General features: G+C 37.1%; 1 protein-coding gene across 2 annotated transcripts in view; it reads right to left on the bottom strand.

Annotated features, from left to right (window-relative positions):
• Positions 1 to 22,912, bottom strand: part of CAP2 (cyclase associated actin cytoskeleton regulatory protein 2) — a 142,082-nt gene that overhangs the window by 9,200 nt on the left and 109,970 nt on the right. For both annotated transcript variants that reach the window (XR_013993898.1, XM_081057890.1), the window contains exons 8-11: positions 17,114 to 17,300; positions 15,957 to 16,132; positions 14,785 to 14,908; positions 14,619 to 14,701 (exon numbers count right to left, since the gene is read on the bottom strand). Coding sequence is in view for 1 of the 2 variants with exons in the window: in XM_081057890.1 (XP_080914016.1) it covers positions 14,619 to 14,701; positions 14,785 to 14,908; positions 15,957 to 16,132; positions 17,114 to 17,300 (570 nt within the window). In the remaining variant the exon portion in view is untranslated. The remainder of the gene's footprint in view (positions 1 to 14,618; positions 14,702 to 14,784; positions 14,909 to 15,956; positions 16,133 to 17,113; positions 17,301 to 22,912) is intronic.

Genomic DNA, 22,912 nt, shown 5'->3' with positions numbered 1-22,912 from the left:
ACAATCATCAGTTTGTTCTTTGTATCTATGAGTTTGTTTCTGTTTTGTTTATTCATTTGTTAAATGTTTTAAATAAGTAATGACATTCACTTGGTTTGACTATCCAAAAATTCAAAAAGTAGTCAGTAAACTATCTCTCTCGTCTCTGAGCTATGCTGCCAAGTTTCTATCCTTCTCTGGACAGAGGGCAGATAACCATGCTTGATCTTTACAGATTATTTTTAGACTACATGCCCATATCCTTAAAAAACTGATATATTTCAAACATAGAAGCATACAAAGAATATTATAAAAATACTCATATGTAAATAAGCATACATATGTGTCTGTGAAACAACTTTAGCAGAGTTTAACATTTGGCTTCTTTGTTTTTTTAGTACTATAATCCTACAATATCATTGAAGCCCCCTCCTTACCATCCACCACCTCATTCACTTCCCTTCCTCCCTCCCCAGATGTAACTACTCTTCTGAACTTTGTGTTAATTATGCATATCAGGTCTGTCCCTTGGATAGGTGACTTTGAGCCCTCATAAGGACATTTAACATGTGCATATAGTTTTGCACATTTTCAGTCTTTATATAGAGCGACACATTCTACAGTGCCTGCCATTCTGTAACTTGCCTTTATTTATTTATTTATTTATTTGTTTATTTATTTATTTATTTATTTAAGAATTTAAAATTTGTTTTTAATTACAATTGACATACAATATTATATTAGTTTCAGGTTTAAAACATGATTAGACATTTATATAATTTATGAAGTTATCACCCCAACAAATCTAGTATCCATCTGATACCATACATAGTCATTACAATATTATTGATTATATGTGAGTATATATTCCTTATGCTGTATTTTACATGCCATGACTATTTTGTAACTACCAACTTGTACTTCTTAATCCCTTTCCATTTCACCCATTCTCAATCCCCCTCCCAGCTGGCAACCATCAAAATGTTCTCTGTATCTATGAGTCTGTTTCTGTCGTGTTTATTTGTTCTTTAGATTCCACATATAAGTGAAATAGTATGACATTTGTCTTTCTCTGAGTTACCTCCACTCAGCACAGTACCCTCTAGGTTCATCCATGTTGTTGCAGATGGCAAGATTTTATTCGTTTCTTTTTGTGGCTGAGTAATATTCCATTGTGTATATATGTACCACCTCTTCTTTATCCATTCATTCATTGGTGTACAGCCAGGTTGCCTCCATATCTTGGCCATTGTAAATAATGTTTCAATGCATATATAGAATCACACATCCCCTTGAAGTAGCATTTTGTGGTTTTGGTTTGTTTGTTTTTTTTTTTTTGGATAAATACCCAGAAGTGGGATTGCTGGGTCCTTCTTTGTCTCTTACTACAGCCTTTGTTTCAAAGTCTACTTTGTATGATATAAGTATTGCTGCCCCAGCTTTTAAATTTTTTTCACTTCCATTTTCATGCCATATCTTTTTCCATTCCTTTACTTTCAGTCTGTGTGTGTCTTTTGATCTGAAGTGAGTCCCTTGTAGACAGCATATGTAAGGCTCTTGTTTTCTTATCCATTCAGCCACTCTATCTTTTGTTTGGAGCATTTAATCCACTTATGTTGAAAGTAATTACTGATAAATATGTAGTTATTGTTATTTTATTATTCATATGTTTTATCTTCTTCTTCTTTTTCTTAAAGAGTACTTCTTAAAAAAGTACTCTAACATTTCTTGTAATACTGGTTTGGTGTTCATGAACTCCTTTAGCTTTTTCTTTATCTGTCCTTCAATGCTAAATGATAGCTTCTCTGGGTAGAGTAGTCTTGGTTGTACAGGTCCTTGCTTTTCATGACTTTGACTATTTCGTGTCAATCCCTTCTAGTCTGCAATGTTTCTGTTGAGAAATCAGCTGACAGCTTATGGGAGCTCCCTTGTTGGTAATTAACTGCTTTTCTCTTGCTGCTTTTAAGATTCTCTCTTTAAAGATTCTGACTTTAACTTTAGCATTTTAATTATGATGTGTCTTGCTGTGGGCCTCTTTTGGTTCACCTTGTTTAGGACTCTTTGTGCTTCCTGGGCTATGTCTGTTTCCTTCACCAGGTTAGGGAAGTTTTCCATCATTATTTCTTCAAATAGGTTTTCAATTCCTTCCTCTCTTCTTCTCCGTCTGGTATTTCTATGATGAGAATGTTGCTACACTTGATGTTGGACCAGAGGCCCCTTAAACTATCATCATTGTTTTGGATTCTTTTTTCTTTTTGCTGTTCTGATTGGGTGTTTTCTGCTACCTTAACTTCTAAATCACTGATTCAATCTTCTGCTTCATCTAATCTACTGTTCATTCCTTCTAATGTACTTTAAAAATTTTTTTTTCTTTTTTGTTTTAGTTTTTTTCTTTGCTTTGTCTTATATTTGTCTTTTTCATTTCTTTTTTCTTTCTAATGTGTTCTTTATTTCAGTTATTGTAGTCTTCATTTCTGACTGGTTCTTTCTTACGTTTTCTATCTCCATTTTTGTGTTTCCTGTCTCTTTGTTGAATCACTGAGATCATTGAGCATCCTTACAAACAGTGTTTTTAACTCTGCATTTTGTTTAGTTCTTTTTCTGGAGATTCGTTCCATTCTTTCATGTGAAACATTTCATGTTTCTTTATCTCCTCATTTTGGCTGCCTCCTTGGTTTTGTTTCTATGTATTAGGTAGAGCAGCTATGTCTTTTTATCTTAGTAGAGTGACCTTTTGTAGTAGGTGTTCTGTGGGGTTCAGTGGTGCAGTCTCTCTGCGATTACCAAAGCCGGGTGCTCCAGTTGTAACCCCTGTGTGGGTTGTGTGTGTCCTCCTGTTGTAGTTGAGTTTGCTGTTTGTATGTCAATGGGAGGGATTGACCCTCAGGCTGATTGGTTGTGTAGTCCAGCCCATGACTACAGTGGAGGAGCTGTTCTGCAGGGGCTGACTCTATGGAGCAGGATTCACTTTAGCAGGGTTCTGGTGCCTGCCTAGTCTGTATGCTGAATGGGGGAGGGCTTCTGCCAAAGGATCAATGGCTTCTGCCAGTGCTTCCGACTGGAAGGAAGCTCCCCCTTCTGCCCTTGCTCTGAAGTCAGACAATTCAATTCCTCCTGGTACTTTTCGAACTGCTGCCCCAGTGCTGGAGCTCAGAGCTCAGACAATGAGTCCATCAGCAAGTGAGTCCATGCTCAAGCCCTTCAAGAGAAATACTTGGGACTCCAGCAGACCTCTGTCTCACTCAGCCACAATCTCCACTGTTTTTCACAGAGAGAAACTGTGGGGACTTCTCTTCATGGCACTGGAACCCTGGGCTGGGAATCGTGGTGTGGGGCTGAGACCCCTCACTCCTCAGGAGGTACCTCTGCAGCTGAGATATCCCTTTTTATTTTTACCTGCCACACGCATGGGTGTAGGACCAGCTTGTTCTGTCTCTGCCCCTCCTACCAATCTTGAGGTGGCATCTTTTGTCCTTAGTTGTAGGATTTCTGTTTAGCTAGACTACAGGCAATACTTAGTGATGGTTGTTTTGTACTTTAGTTGTAATTCTGATGTGGTGGTGAGAAAAGGCAAACACAGTGTTTAGCTACTCTGACATCTTGACTGGAAATGTAACTTGCCTTCATTGCTCAATGTTGATTTACAGATTTATCTGTTTTTATACATGTAACTGTGGTTCACACATTTTAACTACTACATAGTATCCTATTAGGGGCATTTATTTATTGTTTTTTATTGTCATTATGAATGATACTGCAATAAACATTTTTAGATGTCTCGTGGATGAATGTACTACAGAGCTTCTTTAGTGTATATACCTAAAAGTGGAATTGCTCGGACACAGGCTATGAATGTTTTTAACTTTATTAGACAGAGCCAATTTGCTCTGCACAGTGCGTATAATAAATTTATTCTCCCAACACTGATGTATCAGGGTTCCCATTGTTTCACTTCCTAACAACCCTTGTACCATCCGACTTTTTAATATACTGGCAGTCCTCAAGTTGCACAGTTTTGATATGCATGAGTTTCAGACAACACACTTCTTGCAAAGTAAGGACAGCCTGGATCTCAAAACTGATGAGTGTGAAAAGATATATTTGATTATGGAAATAATCTGCATTCCTGTTTCTGTTCAGTAGGTTATGCATATTTTCATATATTTATCAAACACTTCAGTTTTTTCTTCTCTGAAATGACTTAATATTCTTCGCCCGTTTTTCTATTGGGTTATTAGTCTTTTTCTTATTGATTTGTGTTAAGTTATTTATAAATTCTGGTTACAAATCCTTTTTGATTATCTGTATTATAAGTATCTTTTTTCAACCCATGGCTTGTCTTTCAGCTTTGTATACGATGACTTCTATTGAACATATTTTAATTTTAATGTGGTTAGATTCATCTGTCCTTTACAGTTTGTGCCCGTTTGCTTTTTGACCCTAATTAATTTCTATTATAGTTGAACACCATAAAGATTTTCTTCTGTATTATATTCTCAAAGTTTAAAAGTATTTTTTCACAATTAGGACTTTTTATGTATGGTGTGAGGTAGGAATGCAATATTTTTTCTCCACATGTATTGTCCTAAAATACCTTTCCATCTGTCTACTTCAGTGCTTGCTATTTGATTTCATTACTCTATTTTTGTATTCCTCCAAAAATATAACACTCTACAATGACTCTTAATATCTGGTATGCAAGTCCCTTCACCCCATCTTCTTTAAAATTGTTTTAGCTACACTTGTCCATTTTTATTCCAAATGAATTTTAAGACCATTGTTCATTAAAAACCTTGTTCAGATTTTTAATCAAATTTCACTGATCTTATAGATTAACTAAATGACAACGATTGATATTGATGTCTTTCTGTCCATTTATTTACATCTCTCTTGTGTTCTTCATGAATTTCTTCTATTTCTGTTGATTAATTTTTTTCCCTGGGTATTTTAGTTTTTGGTGCAATTTTACTGCTACTTTCTATTATATTTTCTAATGTTTATTTGTAGCATAAAGAAATGTTATTGATTTTTGCATGTTCATAATGTGTCCAACAATCTTGCTGACTGTTTTTATAGTTTTATAGTTGAAATTCTTAGATTTTATATTAAGTGATTTTGTTGACCAAAAAAAGAACATTTTTGTCTCTTCATTTTCCAGTTTTCTGTTTCTCAATTATTTTTCTTGCTTTGTTGCATAGGTCACAACTTTTTTTTTTTTTTTTTTTTTAATTAATTAATTTATTTATTAGTTTCAGGTGTACAAAACAAGGTAATACTTAGATGTTCATCATTTATATCCCTCATACTGTGAACCCCCCTCCCCCCATCCACTATCCCTCCGACCTCACACTGAACCATCACATTATATATATAAAATTATAGTTGGCATTCATTAATGTTTAGCTTCTGATGTACAATGCCAACAGAAGCAATATTAGAAGGATTCTCTTCTTGTTTCTGACTTGAATGGGAAATCTCCATTTTCAAATGAAGTATGACTTTTGCTACAGGATTTTGATAGATACCCTTAATTCAGGTACAGAAGGAAGTATACCTTCTCTGAACTTTTTTCTATAATTATCGATTACAGCTATATCTGTACATACTTTATGTATCTGTATTTACAAAAATGATAGCATGCTCTACATAATGGTATAAAAGTGTTCTTTCCTCTTAACAACATACTATGGATATCATTCTAAGTGACTTTTAAAAATGTTTACATAGTGTTTCATTGTATGGAATTCAGAAGTTTAAAGTTTTTAAGTGGGCATATCTATCTTTTTTGATAATTTCATCCATTACTTCTCAATTTAGAATTATTGTCTCCTTCTGTAAATTTGTTGACTATTTAGAACTCTTTTCTCTACTTTCAATAGTTTCATGTTTTATATTTAATTCGTTTAGTTTCTTATTTTGAATGTGATGTATTTACATTAAAAAATAATGCTGGAGACGTCATCAAAATGGCAGCGTGAGGTGAGCCTCTGTAAAGCTCCCCTGGAATTTACAACTAATTGAACAACAATAACTCCACAAAGGACTCCCTGCACAGCAGACAGGCAAGATGAACAGGCCCACTACTGAATTCACCTAAAGGTGGGAGAATCACGCGAGTGGGGAGGAGGGAAGGGAGAAATGTGGAGACGGAGCCGCGCAGGCGGAGGATGCAGACCTAGCTCAGTGCTCCGAGCTCGCTGCATCCCGGAACTACCACAGCTGCGGGAGAGGGAAGAACTCGGACTGCTAGGGCTCTGCTTATGGCCCACAGGGCTGAGGGGGCAGCATATAATATGGCTGAACCCAACACTCACGGCAGACCTCGGAGCAAAGACTGAGGGAAGAGGGCTGAAAACAGTGGTTTAAGCCCTCACTGCCGAGCGGAGAACGGAAGCCTTAGGCATGGAGACTAGCCACCCCCACCCTACACTCCCAGAGCTGGCAACGCCCCCACCTATGCGGTGCTAGAAGCCGAATAGTAGCAGTGTCACATAAAAAGAACAGAATAAGTGCTGTTCTGAGAAATGTGGACCGCAGACACAGATTCGCAGCAAAAGTAGTTCCAGCAAAAGGGAGGGAGCTGTGGAAGGAGGACCGGCTGTGGTGGTGGTCGTGGCCATTGCTCTGGGCTACCTCTCACAACTCACCCCGCCCTTAGCCCCACCTATCTGGGCAGATCCCTGCAGGAGTAAACAGAACTGCAGAAACATACATGCTTTGAATCTGGTGCAGAAAGAGCTTTGGAACTTCAAAAGCTCTCCGCATCCCCACAAGGATGCAGCACCCTATGACCCAGGCGAATTGTTAACAGAGGAGAAGCCCATTTCCCAGAGAATCCCCCCATTGTGTGAGAAGCTGGAATAGTGCAGAGAAAACAGAGCACTACTGTGTGAGAGAGGAAAGAAAAGACTGCAGTAGGAGAGAAAATAAAACATTCTGCCAACAAGTATTGGAAAACAAAAGAAAGACCTCTTCTTATCAACCTGTTGCAGAAACCACTCCTGTAGATGTCTAGGAAGAGAAATAATAAATCAGTAATTGCCATGAATAACCAAGGCAACAAGACAGCTCAGAAACAAAGTGAAAAGTCTCCAGAAAAGGAACTTAAAGATATGGAAATATGTGACTTAAATGACAGAGAATTCAAGACTGCAGTTCTGAAAAAACTCAACAAGATGCAAGAAAACACAGAAAGGCAATTTAATGAACTCAGAAATGCAATCAAAGAACAACATGAGCATTTTACAAAAGAGATTGAAATTTTAGAAAAGAACCAAATGGAATTTCTGGAGATTAAGAACTCAGTAGAAGAAATTCAGAATGAAATAACCAGCTTAGGTAGTAGAGTTGACCAAATGGAGGAAACAATCAGTGACATCGAAGATAGAAACCTGGAAATTACACAGATGGAAGAAGAAAGAGACTTGAGACTTAAAAGAAATGAAAGAAGTCTACAAGAACTTTCTGACTCTATCAGAAAGAGCAATATAAGAATAATGGGCATACCAGAAGGAGAAGAAAGAGAGAAGGGAACAGAGAATATATTCAAACAAATTGTTGACGAGAACTTCCCAAACCTGTGGACAGAACTGGATCCTCGAATCCAAGAAGCAAACAGAACACCTAATTACTTAAATCCCAACAGGCCTCCTCCAAGGCACATTGTACTGAAGCTGTGTAAAATCAACGACAAAGAAAGAATCCTCAAGGCAGCCAGGGAAAAGAAGACGGCAACCTACAAAGGAAAGCCCATTAGATTCTCATCAGACTTTTCAGCAGAAACTCTACAAGCAAGGAGGGAGTGAAAACAAATATTCAAACTGTTGAAAGAGAGAAATTATGAGCCAAGAATAATATATCCAGCAAAGATATCCTTTAGATATGAAGAAGGAATAAAGACCTTTCCAGACATACAGAAGCTGAGGGAATTTTCTAATAGACGACCTGCACTACAAGAAATACTAAAGGAAGCTATTCAACCACCATCAACAGGGACAATTTGTGGCAACATAAAAAGGGGGAGAGTAAAGGCCTGAACTGGAATATGGGAATGGAGAAAGTAAGTGTGCTGAAGAAAATGGAATACTCTAAATATCAAACTTTCTTTTACATAAACTTAAAGGTAACCACTCAAAAAAGATCCAGAACTGAAATATATAGTATAATAAATGAAGAAACAGAGGGAAACACCATAGAATACCACCACACAGAAATAATAGACAACAACAAAAAGGCAAAGAAACAATGGAGGCACAGCCTTACCAGAAAACTAAAGACAGAATGACAGGAAATCCTCACGTATCAATAATCACCCTAAATGTAAAGGACTGAACTCACCAATAAAAAGGCACAGAGCAGCAGATTGGATCAAAAAACTAAACCCAACCATATGCTGTCTCCAAGAGACACATCTCAGCTAGAAGGACAAGCATAGACTCAAAGTGAAAGGGTGGAAATTGACACTCCAAGCAAATGTTACCCAGAGAAAATCAAGTGTAGCCATAATGATATCAGATGAAACAGACTTCAGGGTGAAAAAGATAACAAGAGACAAAGATGGACATTTCATAATGGTAAAGGGGACTATACAACAAGAAGACATAACAGTCATCAAAATTTATGCCCCCAATCAGGGAGCACAAAAATATACCAAGCAACTACTACAGAACTAAAGGGAGAAATTGACCAAAACACAGTTATACTAGGGGACTTAAATACATCATTGACAGCTATGGATAGATCATCCAAACAGAAAATAAATAACGAAATAGCAGCCCTAAATGACACATTAGATGAAATGGACATAATTGACATATATAGAGCCCTTCATCCTAAAACATCAGACTATACATTCTTTTCAAGTGTACATGGAACATTCTCAAGGATACACCATATACTGGGACATAAAATCAGCCTCAGCAAATTTAAGAAGATTGAAATCATACCAAGCATATTCTCTGATCACAAACTTTGAAATTGGATGTCAACTGCGAAAAGAAAGCAGGAAAAAACACAAATACGTGGAGATTAAACAACATACATTTAAAGAACGACTGGGTCAAAGAAGAAATTGCAGGACAGATCAAAAGATACATAGAAACAAATGAGAATGAAAATACATCCTACCAAAATTTTGGGGATGCAGCGAAAGCAGTTTTAAGAGGGAAATATATATCATTACAGGACTATCTGAAGAAACAAGAAAAATCCCAAATATATAACCTCATGTTACGCCTTAAAGAACTAGAAAAAGAAGAACAAGTGAAACGCAAGGTCAGCAGAAGAAAGGAAATAACAAAAATCAGAGCAGAACTAAATGAAATAAAGAACAAAAAGACAATAGAAAAAATTAATGTGACAAAGAGCTGGTTCTTTGAAAAGATTAACAAAATCGACAAACCCTTGGCTAGACTCACTAAGATAAAAAGACAGAAGACACTAATTAACAAAATCAGAAATTTAAAAGGAGAAGTTATCACAGACACCACAGAAATACAAAGGATCACCCAAGAATACTATGAAGGACTATATGCCACCAAATTCAATAGCCTAGAAGAAATGGACAAGTTCTTAGAAACATACAGCCTTCCAAGGCTGAACCATGAACTGGAAAATCTAAACAGACCAATACCAGTAACGAAATTGAATCAGTCATCCAAAACCTTCCCAAAAACAAAAGTCCGGGACCAGATGGCTTCACTAGTGAATTCTACCAAACCATCCAAGAGGATCTAATACCTGCTCAAACTCTTCCAAAAAATTGAAGAAGAGACAGTACTCCCTAACTCATTTTATGAGGCCAAACATTACCCTGATACCAAAACCTAATAAGGACAACAACAAAAAAGAAAACTACAGACCAATATCTTTGATGAATACTGATGCAAAAATCCTTAACAAAATTCTAGCAAATCGAATACAACAATGCATTAAAAAGATTATTCATCACGACCAAGTGGGGTTCATCCCCAGGGCACAAGGATGGTTCAACATCCGGAAATCCATCAATGTGATACATCACATAAACAAAATAAAGGACAAAAATCATATGATTATATCAATTGATGCAGAAAAAGCATTTGACAAGATACAACATCCATTTATGATTAAAATACTTAATAAAATAGGTATAGAAGGAAAATAACACAATGAAGGCCATATATAACAAACACTAAGCAACTATCATAATAAACGGTGAAAAACTAAAGCCCTTTGCTCTATGCTCAGGAACATGACAGGGCTGTCCCCTATCACCTCTGCTTTTCAACATAGTGTTGAAAGTCATAGCCAGAGTAATCAGGGAATACAAATAAATAAAAGGCATCCAAATTGGGAATGAAGAAGTTAAACTGTCACTTTTTGCAGATGACTGATGCTATGTATAGAAAACCCTAAAGACTCCACCAAAAAGCTATTAGAAACAATAAATGAATACAGTAAAGTTGCTGGCTACAAAATCAATGTACAAAAGTCCATTGCATTCCAATGTATAACAATGAAATCTCAGAAAAAGAAATTTAAAAAACAATGAATTTTGTAATTGCTACAAAAAGAATAAAATACTTAGGAATAAACTTAACCAAGGATGTGAAAGACTTATATACTGAAAACTTTTAAGACATTTTTAAAAGAAATTGAAGAAGACACAAAGAAATGGAAAGATATTCTATGTTCATGGATTGGAAGAATCACCATAGTTAAAATGGCCATGTTACCCAAGGCCATTTAATACAATCCCCATCAAAATCCCACAGGCATTTTTTAAAGAAATAGAATAAAGAATCATCAGCTTTGTAGGGAATCACATGAGACCTTCATAGCCAAAGCAATCATAAGAAAAATGAACAATGCTCGAGGTATCACACTCCCTGACTTGAGCTTGTACTACAGGGCTACAATAATCAAAACAGCATGGTACAGGCAGAAAAACACACACACAAACCAATGGAAGAGAACTAAGAACCCAGAAATAAATCCACATAAATATGGACAGATAGTTTTTACAAAGAAACCAAAAATATACAATGAACAAATGATAGCCTGTACAATAAATGGTGCTGGGTAAATTGGAAAGCCATATACAAAAGAATGAAACTAGATTGCTATCTGTCACTATGTACCAAAATTAACTCAAAATGGATCAAAGACCTAAACGTAAGACCTGAAACAATAAAGTGCATAGAAGAAAACATAGGTATTAAACTTATGTTTAGTACCTATGCTTACTACATAGGTACTAAACTTGGTTTCAAAGAGCATTTTATGAATTTGACCCCAAAGGCAAAGGAAGTAAAAGCTAAAATAAATGAATGGAATCATATCAAACTTAAAAGCTTCTGCAAATAAAAAGAAACCATTGACAAAATAGAGGCAACCAATTGAATGGGAGAAGATTTTTGCAAACAACACTGCCGATATGGGGCTAATATCCATAATATATAAGGAACTCATACAACTCAACAACAACATAAAATAAACAATCCAATTGAAAAATGGGCAGAAGACCTGACGAGACATTTCTCCAAAGAAGATATACAAATGGCCAATAGACATGTGAAAAAATGCTCAGCATCACTAACCGTTAGAGAATAGTAACAAGTGTTGGAGAGACTGTGGAGAAAAAGGAACTCTCATACACTGTTGATGGGAATGCAGACTGGTGCAGCCGCTATGAAAGGCAGTGTGGAGGTTCCTCAAAAAATGAAGTATAGAATTACCATATGATCCAGCAATGCCTCTTGGGTATTTACCAAAAAAATCTGAAAACATTTATCTGTAAAGATATATGTGCTCCAATGTCATTGCAGTTTTATTTACGGTGGCCAAGACATGGAAACAACCAAAGTGTCCTTCAATAGATGAATGTATAAAGAAGTTGTGATATATATACACAATGGAATACAATTCTCCCATAAGAAAAGATGAAATAGTACCATTTGCAACAACATGGATGGATCTTGAGATTATTATGCTGAGCGAAATAAGTCAGAGAAAAAGTCGAGAATCATATGATTTCACTGATATGTGGTATATAAAACTGAAAACAACTAAAGAACAAGACAAACAAATGAAGAAACAAAAACTCATAGACACAGACAATAGTTTATTGGTTACCAGAGGGTAAGGGGAGAAGGGGTGGTAGATGAGAGTAAAGGGGATCCAACACTTGGTGATGGAAAAAGAACTGTGGGTGACTGTGAGTGGTGAACAAGCAATGTGATATATAGATGATGTCATATGGAATTGTACACCTGAAATCTATGTAACTTTACTAACAATTGTCACCCCAATAAACTTTAATTAAAAAAAAATAATGCTAACTTCTTATATATGGTATCATAATTGCCACCCAATCTCATTTCTGTAAGAATAAAAAGAAGCTTGAAATAAGTCCTGTAAAATTAAGAGGGGGGATGTTAGCCTAGATTATTTATTTCCAAGATACTTTTCATCTGGCTAGATATGTACTCTCTCCTCTGCCATAGAATATTATTTCTAGTTTGCTTTCTGTTTTGTTAAAAATGATGCGAAGTAGGAGAGAGCATAGCTCTTTATGTAGAAACTTCCACTATCCAAAACAGTTTTTTAGAAATTGTAGGGTCATTATTAGGTTTTTATGAACTATACTTGTCCTTGAGTAATTGGACTTTTCCTGATGATGAGTGATTTCCTTAAATTTTTTACCCAATTATTAAATGGATAAATGTGGTTATCAGAAATACCAAATTGGGAGATAGTGTTGCCAGAATGTAAGCTTCATAAAGGTTTTTGTCTCAGTTGTTTACTGACATTTTTAGAGCTTAGAACAGTACCTGACATATTAGACATTAGGCAAATTTGGTGAATGAATGTATGAGTGCTTGATGCTAAGTAGCCTTGGGCAAATAATTCACATTTTAGAATCTAAAGTGTGATTGAAGGATGGTCAAGTTTCCCTGTTTACATGGTAAAGCTAAGCATATATATCTGTGACAAATTATTTGGGTGCTTTCTTTTAAATAGTTTTTTTTAAATCAAGGAATGGAATTAATGAAGAAGTGGAATCAGAAGGGTTAGGGGAAAGATTTCCATCAGCATTGAAGAGAATATATGGAACTGGAATGTCACAGAAGTAAATGTATCCGTAGAGGCTATGTGGCAAGAATATTTAGAATTTGGGGTTGTAGAGGATTTCTATCTCCCAGCTATCCTTGTGTTTCAAGGAAGGGAACTCAGAGAAGAGAGGAAGTGCATTGCCAAAGTACACACAGTGGAAGAGGGCAGCGATTCTTTCCATTTAAAAGACACATGGAAAACCAGCTTCTTCAGTGGCAGTTAGTAAAATGTAAAATGTACAATTGAATGGATTAAAAGTGGCAGTGGTGACTATGGAAAACAGTGTGGAGATTCCTTTAAAAATTAAGAATAGAGCTACCTTATCACCTAGCAATCCCTCCTCTAGGTATCCACCTAAAAAAATTGAAAACATTTATTTGTAAAGATATATGTACCCCTATGTTCACTGCAGCATTATTTACAATAGCCAAGACATGGGAACAACCTGAGTGTCCTTCGACAGACGACTGGATAAAGATAATATGATACATATATACAATGGAATACTAATCAGCCACAAAAAAAGATGAAATATTGTCATTTGCAACAACATGAATGGATCTTGAGAGTATCACACTAAGTGAAATAAGTCAGATAGAAAAGGATAAGAACTGTATCATTTCACTCATATGTGGGATATGAAACAAAAAGCAACAAACAAAACAAACAAACAAACTCAGAGGGGAGAAGAGGATTGGGGGAGGAATGAAGAGGTCAAATATATGGTGATGAGAGGAGACTAGACTTTGGGTGACAAGCACACAATGGAGAATACAGGTGTATTATAAAGTTGTATACCTGAAATTTATATAATACTATTAATCAATGTTATCACAATAATTTAATTTAAAAAATGGTTTTAAAAGCATGGCAATGGTGAAAAGCCCACGAAAGAGAAAAATCTATAAGACTAGAATCCAATTTTAACAAACATTATTAGAAAACATCAGATAATAAGGGATAGTTACCAATATGAAAGGAATGTAATCAAAGATAGAAGTTATAATTTGCCAAAAGTAAGAAGCTTTTGTGTATTATAACATCTCATCTGTTTAACTCAAAATTACTAAAGGAATGTAGATTTTCTCCTGTTTTGAAAATTCAATTGCAATCCTGCTTTCCAGGTTGCTTTTTTTTTTTTTTTATGATCTCATTGACTCTTTGGAAAAACTTTTCCCCCTCCTTACCCAGAACCAACGATTCATTTCAATCCTTCACTGATCAAACATTTATGGGACACCTACATGTACAGGTACTGTGCAAGTTTCTGGGGCTGTAAAGATTAAATTAACCGTTTTTGAAATAGAGATGGTAAACCAGTAATTGAAGCGCAAAATAGGATGTGTTCTAAGAGATTGAAAAGGAGGAGTTAACACTACCTAAGAAGTAAGAAGCGGCTTCAGAGGGGAGGTGATGATAGAGCTGTGTTTAGGGAGAAAGAGAACAGGATTTTCTAGGCGGACACGGAGGGCCTCTTTCCGGCAGAATGGATGGTCTGTGCAAAGCCATCATGGGGGCAGAGCATGGTTGAAAGGGCCACTTACCTGCATTTGGATGTCCTTGGAGTTGATCACTTCCACAATGCCCACCACATTGTCAAACACCAGGCCAAACTTTGTACAGTTATCTAGGAAAAAAATACTTCGCTGAATACGTAGAGCATGTTTACACAAAACTTAGAGTAACTACACAGCCATAGTTCTGCCCTACCAATTGTAATGGAATTTATTTTCCCTTTCATCTGTAGGGTAGACTTGTTGCACTTGAAAATATAAGCCACTTGTTTCAGTTCAGTCTCTGAAATCACAAGGTCATTCTTGTCCTCTTGGTACTCCTAAAATTAAAACATGCAAATATTAAATATAAGGATGTATAGATAAATTGAATCCATTGCATATTGTAATTACTATGGTGTGCAGCATTCATTAATTATAGCTTTTCAATATGTTCTTTCTTTTATAACCATTTTCTTACTGACTAAACCACAGGTCTTTGTCACTGTAATGTTTTGAATAGATGGAAGAACTGCTTGAAAGGGGGGTTGGTGTCAACTTGCAAACAGTCAAGTATCAGGCACCCGGGCTACTGAGTGGGGTTTGGAACAGGCATGTGAGAGCTTTTTGGTCTTAATGGTGCTGTAGCAAAATCTGCTGTGTCACATACAAGTTGGGCAAATAGGCCAGTAAGGGTCACTGCAGCGGTCTAAGTCTCGGTGTATTTTCAGACCATGGCAACCTTGTGGGAGACTTTGGTCCTCAATCTTTGGGTAACTCCCCAGGATTGGTAGGGGGCACCAGCTTCCATCCACATTCAAAGTATCTTCAGTTCACACAATGGTGAAAATGTGGGTGAACTCGTAGGTTACATCAGCATCTCCATCAGTGAGATAGAATCCTATAGCAGATCAGAATGGGGCACAGATTAAAAGTTTATGGAAAGAGTAGTCAAATTCATAGACAGAAAATAGAAAGGTGGTTGCCATGGGCTGAAGTAAAGGAGAATGGGGAATTAGTGTTTAAGGGGTACAGAGTTTAAAGATTAAAAGAGTTCTGTGGATGGATGGTGGTGGCTGCACACAGGGTGAATGTACTGAATGCCACTGAACTACACACTTAAATGTTAAGATGGTACATTTTGTGTTATGTGTAATTTTACCACAACTAAAAAAATAACTTTAAAAAGCTGAGAAAAAAATGAATGGGAAATAATGAAAAACAGAAAACGGTTTATGGAAGCATTCCGAAAGGCCCTGGTTTCTATTTTAGCCAGGCTTTTTGCTCCTGTCATTTCACTTGGAAATCCTTAAGACCTTGGTATACAGTTTAGCCATTAATCCTTCTGTTAGACTGTGTCAGGAATGAAGGTTAAAGGGCTTCACTCACTACTCTCCATTTCTTTCCTTCCAGCTCAAACACAGGAGCATGTTTTTGAGGGGAATGAGATTGGGGAGACTTGGGGCCTGGACTGTGGCTTTTGGTAGGAGATGGAGTTTGTCCTCCTTGAGTCCGTAGGCTGGGATTCTTGTATATCTTCTGTTCATCTGTGACATGCCGGAGTCCTGGGAAGGTAACACATAAACACATTTTTTTAATATTTTATGCAAAGAGAAATGTCCCTAACTTCTTAGATCAACACGATGTAAACAGCACAAGAATTTTTGTTAGTGCTATTTTCTCAACAGGCTAGTGTTTTCTCAAGGTTAATATGCAGAGTTTGAGACTTGTGTAAGTTAGAGTTAATGGAAGCACTGTAAGTATTTTTCAATTTGAGGAACCTCTTCTTTAAGGAGATGCAGTGATAAAAATTTTGCAAAAGGCAAACCACAGTGCCAAAAGGATCGTTTCATTTACTTTTTCTCACATGGATGAATCATTCCCTAGACATAATCCAAAGGTTAAGGCATTCCAGTAAGTATATATGAGAGTACAGAATTGATTTTAGGGTTACAGATCCATTCCCTTATTTTTTAGATGAGGATACAGTGCAGCTAATTGGAGCCAGAGAAAAATTTAGGATTTTGGGTTCTGAACTCCCAGCCCAGTGCATAGGGACATTAAGCCATAATTCCTTTTACCCATGCAAAGCAAAAATTCATTGGCATAAAGTTTTTGGCAACATGATTCTATTAAATGTTGTATGATTATTTTTTAATTAACCTTTCACTGTGAGGACAAAAGTAGTCAATGACATAATTCCTTGACAAGCCTGTACACTGCTTGAGGACACAGGTGCTGTTGTTTCTCATTTTTATTTCAATTGATTTTGATGCCTTGCTTGCAGAAGGTGTTGAAGCAGCAAGGGCTGAAGTGGTTATGCAGTCAGTGTCTTGGCTGATTTAGAACCCAGAGTCTCTGAGTGCTTTCTGGTCCACGCAACAGCCCACTGAGCCCATCAACCTTGTAGGTTTCTGCCTTCTCAACAGTAACTCCCTATGTGTGTGGGGGACAGGGGTTGAATGATGCATCCATCAGTGTGGACCATGGGGAGATCTGTGTGCCTGGGCCTAAGGGGAGACAGCTTCAAGGTCTAGTTTTCTCACCTTTTGTAATTGCTTCTCCCTGGTTAAGTTGTGCAAATAAAGCTGAGCGTGAAGGAGAGGACTCCTCTTTTCTGCCTTCATTCTCAAAAAGTGGAGGTGGCCCAGGAGGAGGGGGAGGAGGGGGTGGAGGAAGGCCAGGCCCCAGGGAGAGGGCAGACAAAGCTGAAGTAGTTGATGCTACCGGTCCCTGTGGGAGAGAGAAGATGGAAAGTACTGCATTGAGACTCACGTCTTTGCAGAGAGCTGGGATTTTGCCAACGTCACTTAGAACCTGTTGCCAATGAGGGAGTGGGGTTCAAGATTCACAAAGGGCACCCAGGAGGTACATTTGTGAATCATGGGTCTGTTTGGGAAGACCTAGGACCGAGGGAGAATTTGCCTTGGGAACATGGAACATGGAACGTGACTCATCTGTCAGAAACTGCCAGTTAGAAACTCTATGTCCAGGATTCACACTCCCAACTCAGAGGCAAACAAAGCTATAGTCACAGGTTCATGTCCAAAGCTCAGGATACAAATGAAACTGGACGTTGGCCAATGGAGAATATAAGAAAAAAGTGGTCTAACTGATATAAGGACCAACTTTTATTTTTGGACACTACAAATTGCTACTGTCGATGAGAGAGAGAGAGGTGAAAATTATTCAGTGATTATTAGATGTTTTTGAACCTTTTTGAACAGATAAAGAAAGAGACACTGAAAATTTCTGGAACCGATTTTTCAAGTATGCATGCTTCAGACTGACCCCCAAGCAAGGACCATGTGTGACTGGGATGCTGCCAAACCTGAGGTGGTCGGGTGTGGAATCCCTCTGATGGTTTGGCTCAACAAATGCTGACTGTTAGTGAACCAACGAAAAGCTGGATTTCTCCTGAGCAAGATCTATGCTTGTTCTTATTTTCTATGCTATGGGAAGTGCGACCCTTGTATCCAGTGTGAAGTTCTAACAAATTCAAATGGCAGTAAAAGGTGATAGAAAAAAGAGGGATCTGTTTTAACCTTTTGAGAGAACTCCACAGGTGCAGTTATCACAAAGTTTAAAACTAGTAGGATAAAAACACACATATCCTTAAACTTGTGTTATATACCATTTTACTTTTAAATTCCTATAATAAGGACTTACAAGCTAATTCAACAAACAAATAGGAAACTTAAAAAATTAAGAGTGATAGAAGTGTGGCTTAGGATCATGTATCTTCAATACCAAATACAAGATGTAAAACAGTACATAAGTGTTAAATATTAACAAAGACAGCGTATCCACATTTTCCTAAGCAACTTCGTAGTACATAGTGTCAATATCAGGTTTTTAATCCACAGTAGTTTTTTGTTGAAAAACCCCACACAATTTGCAAAGTACTTAATATAATCCCTATTAAGTATAGAATTACCGTGAAAACAAAAGATTCTTCTCATAGTACAAACTGCCTGTCACAAAAATAGTCACAGGGATGTTAAGTACAGTATAGAGAATATAGTTAGTAATATTGTAATAACTATGAATAGTGTCGACTTATCAGGGAGATCACTTCATAAGTTGTATAAATAAATGTCCAATCACTATGTTGTACACCTGAAACTAATATAAAATTGTATGTCAACTGTAATTGAAAATAAAATTTCAAAAGATTTTTCTCTAGTCATAATTTATGTCTTAAAAACTGAGCAAGCTACAGGTATTATCTACTGAAGTTATAATTTGTGATGCTTTTTGGTTTCTAAGGAAGACCAGACTGACTCCATCAAGATTCTCAGGTCAAGTAGAAAATGGTTGCACAGTTCTTGATACAGACCTTTTTTTCTTTTCTCCAGTATCTTGAATGTTTTCTATTATGTTACTGGGGTGAAATTTGAGAATTTTCTCTGAATCATAAAGAGCTGTAAAATATAAGCTTTGCGCATCAAACAATATTCCAGGCCTCAGTTCCAGACACCAAGAGCCACAAAGTATTATTTTTACTCATAAGCACATAATAACTCAAATAGTCAGTGAAGGGACAGACCCGTCTCCTGCAGCTGAAACACTGCAGCTTTATAGTCCTTCTATTTTGTGGAAAGGGGAGACGATACTGGTTTCTAAATCTTAGAATGATTTACATGGTTCCCTTGCTCTCAGAATTCAGAGCCTCTCTCCAAGAACCATAAAAGGACATTGAAACCAATAAGCCACATATTCAACTTTTAAGAACTTTGATACATTCAAATGGCTGACCCAGGAATACTAAACAAAGGATTTATTGCAACAAATGTTGAATATAAAAGCCAAAAAGTAAGAGAACTCAGGACCAGCTGAAACTCTGCCTTCAACTTATCCTTTGTGGGTTCTGGCTCATTCCTCTATCAGCCCCAGTGAAAGCACAAAACTAGACTCTGGTTTCCAAGGTGACTTTACAATTAGCATTCAGGGGCTTTCGTATACAGTGTACTTGAAAGCAAACTCATTAGACATTCCCTTAACAGGATCTCTGTGGGCTGCTCCTTGCATGCAACTTTGCCTCTTTCTCCTCCTGTAGGATATTACAGCACATGATACTAGAGCTTTCTGCATACTCACGTGGGCCTGGCCCTGCATGGCAGCCACAACAACTGGAATCACAGACCAACACTAAGTCTTCGAGCTTCCCAATAAAAACAGAGAGGAGATGGTCAGGGAAGGGAAGGGCGCCAAGAATTCTGGAAAGACTAGTATGTGCCAGGCTCTAATTGTTTCCATTCACTTAACAAGATATTTAATGCTCAGTATAGGACAGGCTTTATGCCAAGGGTTCCCAAACTTTTCTGAACATTAGAATCATCTGGGGATCTCTTAGAAATCCCCAAATCGAGGCCATGTTGCAGAAATGCTCTTTGGGGTAATTTGGACATAGGCGTTGTGTTTTTGGAAGCTCCACAGGTGATTCCAATGTGCTGACAGGTTTGGGAACAACTGCTCTATGCTACGGTATGTGCTCAGATTAGTCCTAGTCATCACAACCGTATTACTAGGACTGTACGGAAATCGCTCTTTAACAGAAAATAAAGCAGGAAATCAGTAAGGCGGAGTCAATATTAAAGAACCAGTAAATGGCAGAGACATAATCCAAGCACATATCCGCTGGATTCTAAAGTCTTTTTTAAGATTGTAGGTTGCAAATCCAAAGTCAGAAAAAAAAAAAAAAAGATTGGCGGTTGCCAGAGGTGGGGGATGGGGAAAATGAGTGAAGGTGGTCAAAAGCAACAAACTTCCAGTGATAACATAAATCAACCCTGAGGATGTAATGTACAGCATGGTGTACTATAATAGTTAATAACATTGTACTGTATATTTGAAAGTTGCTAAGAGAGTAGATTTTAAAAGTTTTCATCACAAGAAAAAAAAAGTACTTACATGTTGGCTGAATGCTAACTAGACTTATTGTGGTGATCGTTTTACAATATATACAAATTTTCAATTATTATGTTGTACACCTGAAACTAATACAATGTTACGTGTCAATTGTATCTCAATAAAAACTTCACAGAAATCTTTTAAGCTATATTTAGACTTTTTTTTTTTTTTTAAAGTCACTAGTCAAGTTAAAGAACAAGAGGCATGGGCAGCCTCAAGACATATGTAGTGTTGCTCTTGGGCCTCTGGCTTGAATCTGTAAAACCAGCTTAATTTTTATCTCCACTATTCCTCATTCCACCCCTCTAATGCTTCAGCAGCTGACCAAGTTCCTACAGCCAACTGTGGACCCAGGCTTGATTCTATGGGGACATAAGACATCTTGGGTATTGACACTGGTACCCCAGCATCAAGTCACCCTTGACGCTGATTTGTTGTAACTCTGCGCCCTGGCTCTAGAAACTGGCCTCTCGTCTTCCTAATTTTTCCTGAGTACCTGCTTGTTCCAGTAATGGAATCCTTGCACCCAAATCTGGGTTCCCTGCTTAGTGTTCAAGTTATTATGGGATGGGACCTGACCCTCCTGGGCACTGGAGACTTAAGGGCATTGTCTCTTGGTGTGATTTCCTTTCAGAGAGAAACTCTCATGGTGGAGGTAATGCAACAGTTTGTCTAGACTGAATGAGAAGTAGTAGATTAGATCAGGGCCTGTAGCCTCAGTTGCCTGTTGAGTGATCCATTACTTCTCATTCTCAATGGGATGTAGGCCCTATGGTAAGTGGGGCTAAGAGAAGAAAGGAGCCCTGGACAGGCTTGGCACAGCTCACACTTCGGTGAGGTCTGTGTAGGGATATAGAAGGATCACTCCAGATGGGTAAACTTGTCTGGATGTACTGAGGTGAAGAGCCTCTGAACCAACAGTACCTGCTCCAGGAACCTGAAAGGATCGCGGGAGAGTCACAGGGATAACATTTAATTAGTTTGCATACGGCACTCATTTCTCGGAACAGAGGCTACAGGAGTCAGATCTACACATGCAGAATAAAACAAAGACATTTAATAGAAGACGCAGTTTACTTGAAAATTATCTGAATCTTCCTGGTCCTTCTAAAGAAACTCTGTTCTTAATAAAAATTCTTTCATGGTGTGTTTTATCCTGACAACTACTTTTATTTCTATAGTGTAGAATGATACATCGAAAAGCACAGGACCTACAGAATTATGATATCCTGGCACAGGTCACATGGACTGGAAGGTAAAGGTAAGGAAACTGAAGGGACTAAGATTGAACCTTAGTTAAGCAGCAATGCCCCCTCCCCCAACAAATGCTTTTCTAAAATACTACTTTGCTATGTCGATGAAATGAGTCTCCAGGACCTTAGAGCCTCAGACTAGAAACAACTGAAAAGTATATTTTATTAAAATCATTTTAACAATAGCTTACAACTTAAAAAAAAAGAAAAGCAGCACATTTATGACTTTAAATGGCCATATTCAGGGTGCAAAAGTTCACTTATGTTGCAAGAACACAGCACAAAAATCTAAAAATGCTGCTTTTGAAAGCGCTATTAAGATTAATTTTGAGTGCTGATGTTTGATTATATACTTTTTTTTTGGAGGAGGGGCACAAAGACTCAAACATCTGCAAATCCCTTTCTCTAAATTAATTTCAACTTTGCTGGGAAGAGCTGTTGCCTCTGATTTTATGTATATGAATTATAAATATCAAATAATGAAACCATTGTATGTGGCATGTGCAAAGCTTGTAGTGTTTTGGCATATATATACTACATATATAATTATATAACTTATTACATATAATATACTGGGGATGCCGAAAAAATGTATACAAGTGGATATTTTGTTAACGTTTCTCAGCGTTGCTCAAGCAGTAGTTCGTCTTAATCAGAAATGTCTGGATGCTGATGGTAACCACCTCTTTGAGCACCTCTTGTAATTGCAGAAGTCAAACATGACTTGTATTCATCTTTTTTTATCGGTATAGATTAAGTATTACAATTTTAAGACAGTTTTTTCCTTTCTTAAATTGTGTGTGCATTTTTTTTGGCACCCTCTGTAGTTGCATACTAATGTGCATTGACTTTTTCATTACATGTTACTTGAAATAAGTGCTCACGTTTTATTACTTTAGAATTTAGATTTTATTCTGAAAGGGAAACTACTTCTAGTTCTTAAATGAAATCTCCACATTGCTTTGCTGGTGCCAATTACATATGCAATTAACAACCCACTTGATCCCCCATGACAAACACCATTGCCTTAGTTATCCAGTTAATTCATGTCCAGTCTAGCTTTGGATCTAAATAATCTACAAAAAGGACTCCAATTATCCATTTTGTTGAGTTTGTAGAAAGCAGGACAATAAGGTACTTTTAGACAGAAGTTTTATGTCTTTGTGACACACAAAAAAA

Source organism: Rhinolophus hipposideros (genome assembly GCF_964194185.1).
Source record: "Rhinolophus hipposideros genome assembly, chromosome: 8".
NCBI classification, from domain to species: domain Eukaryota; kingdom Metazoa; phylum Chordata; class Mammalia; order Chiroptera; family Rhinolophidae; genus Rhinolophus; species Rhinolophus hipposideros.
Note: the sequence above shows the minus strand (reverse complement) of the source record. Positions and strands in the feature narration are given on the sequence as shown.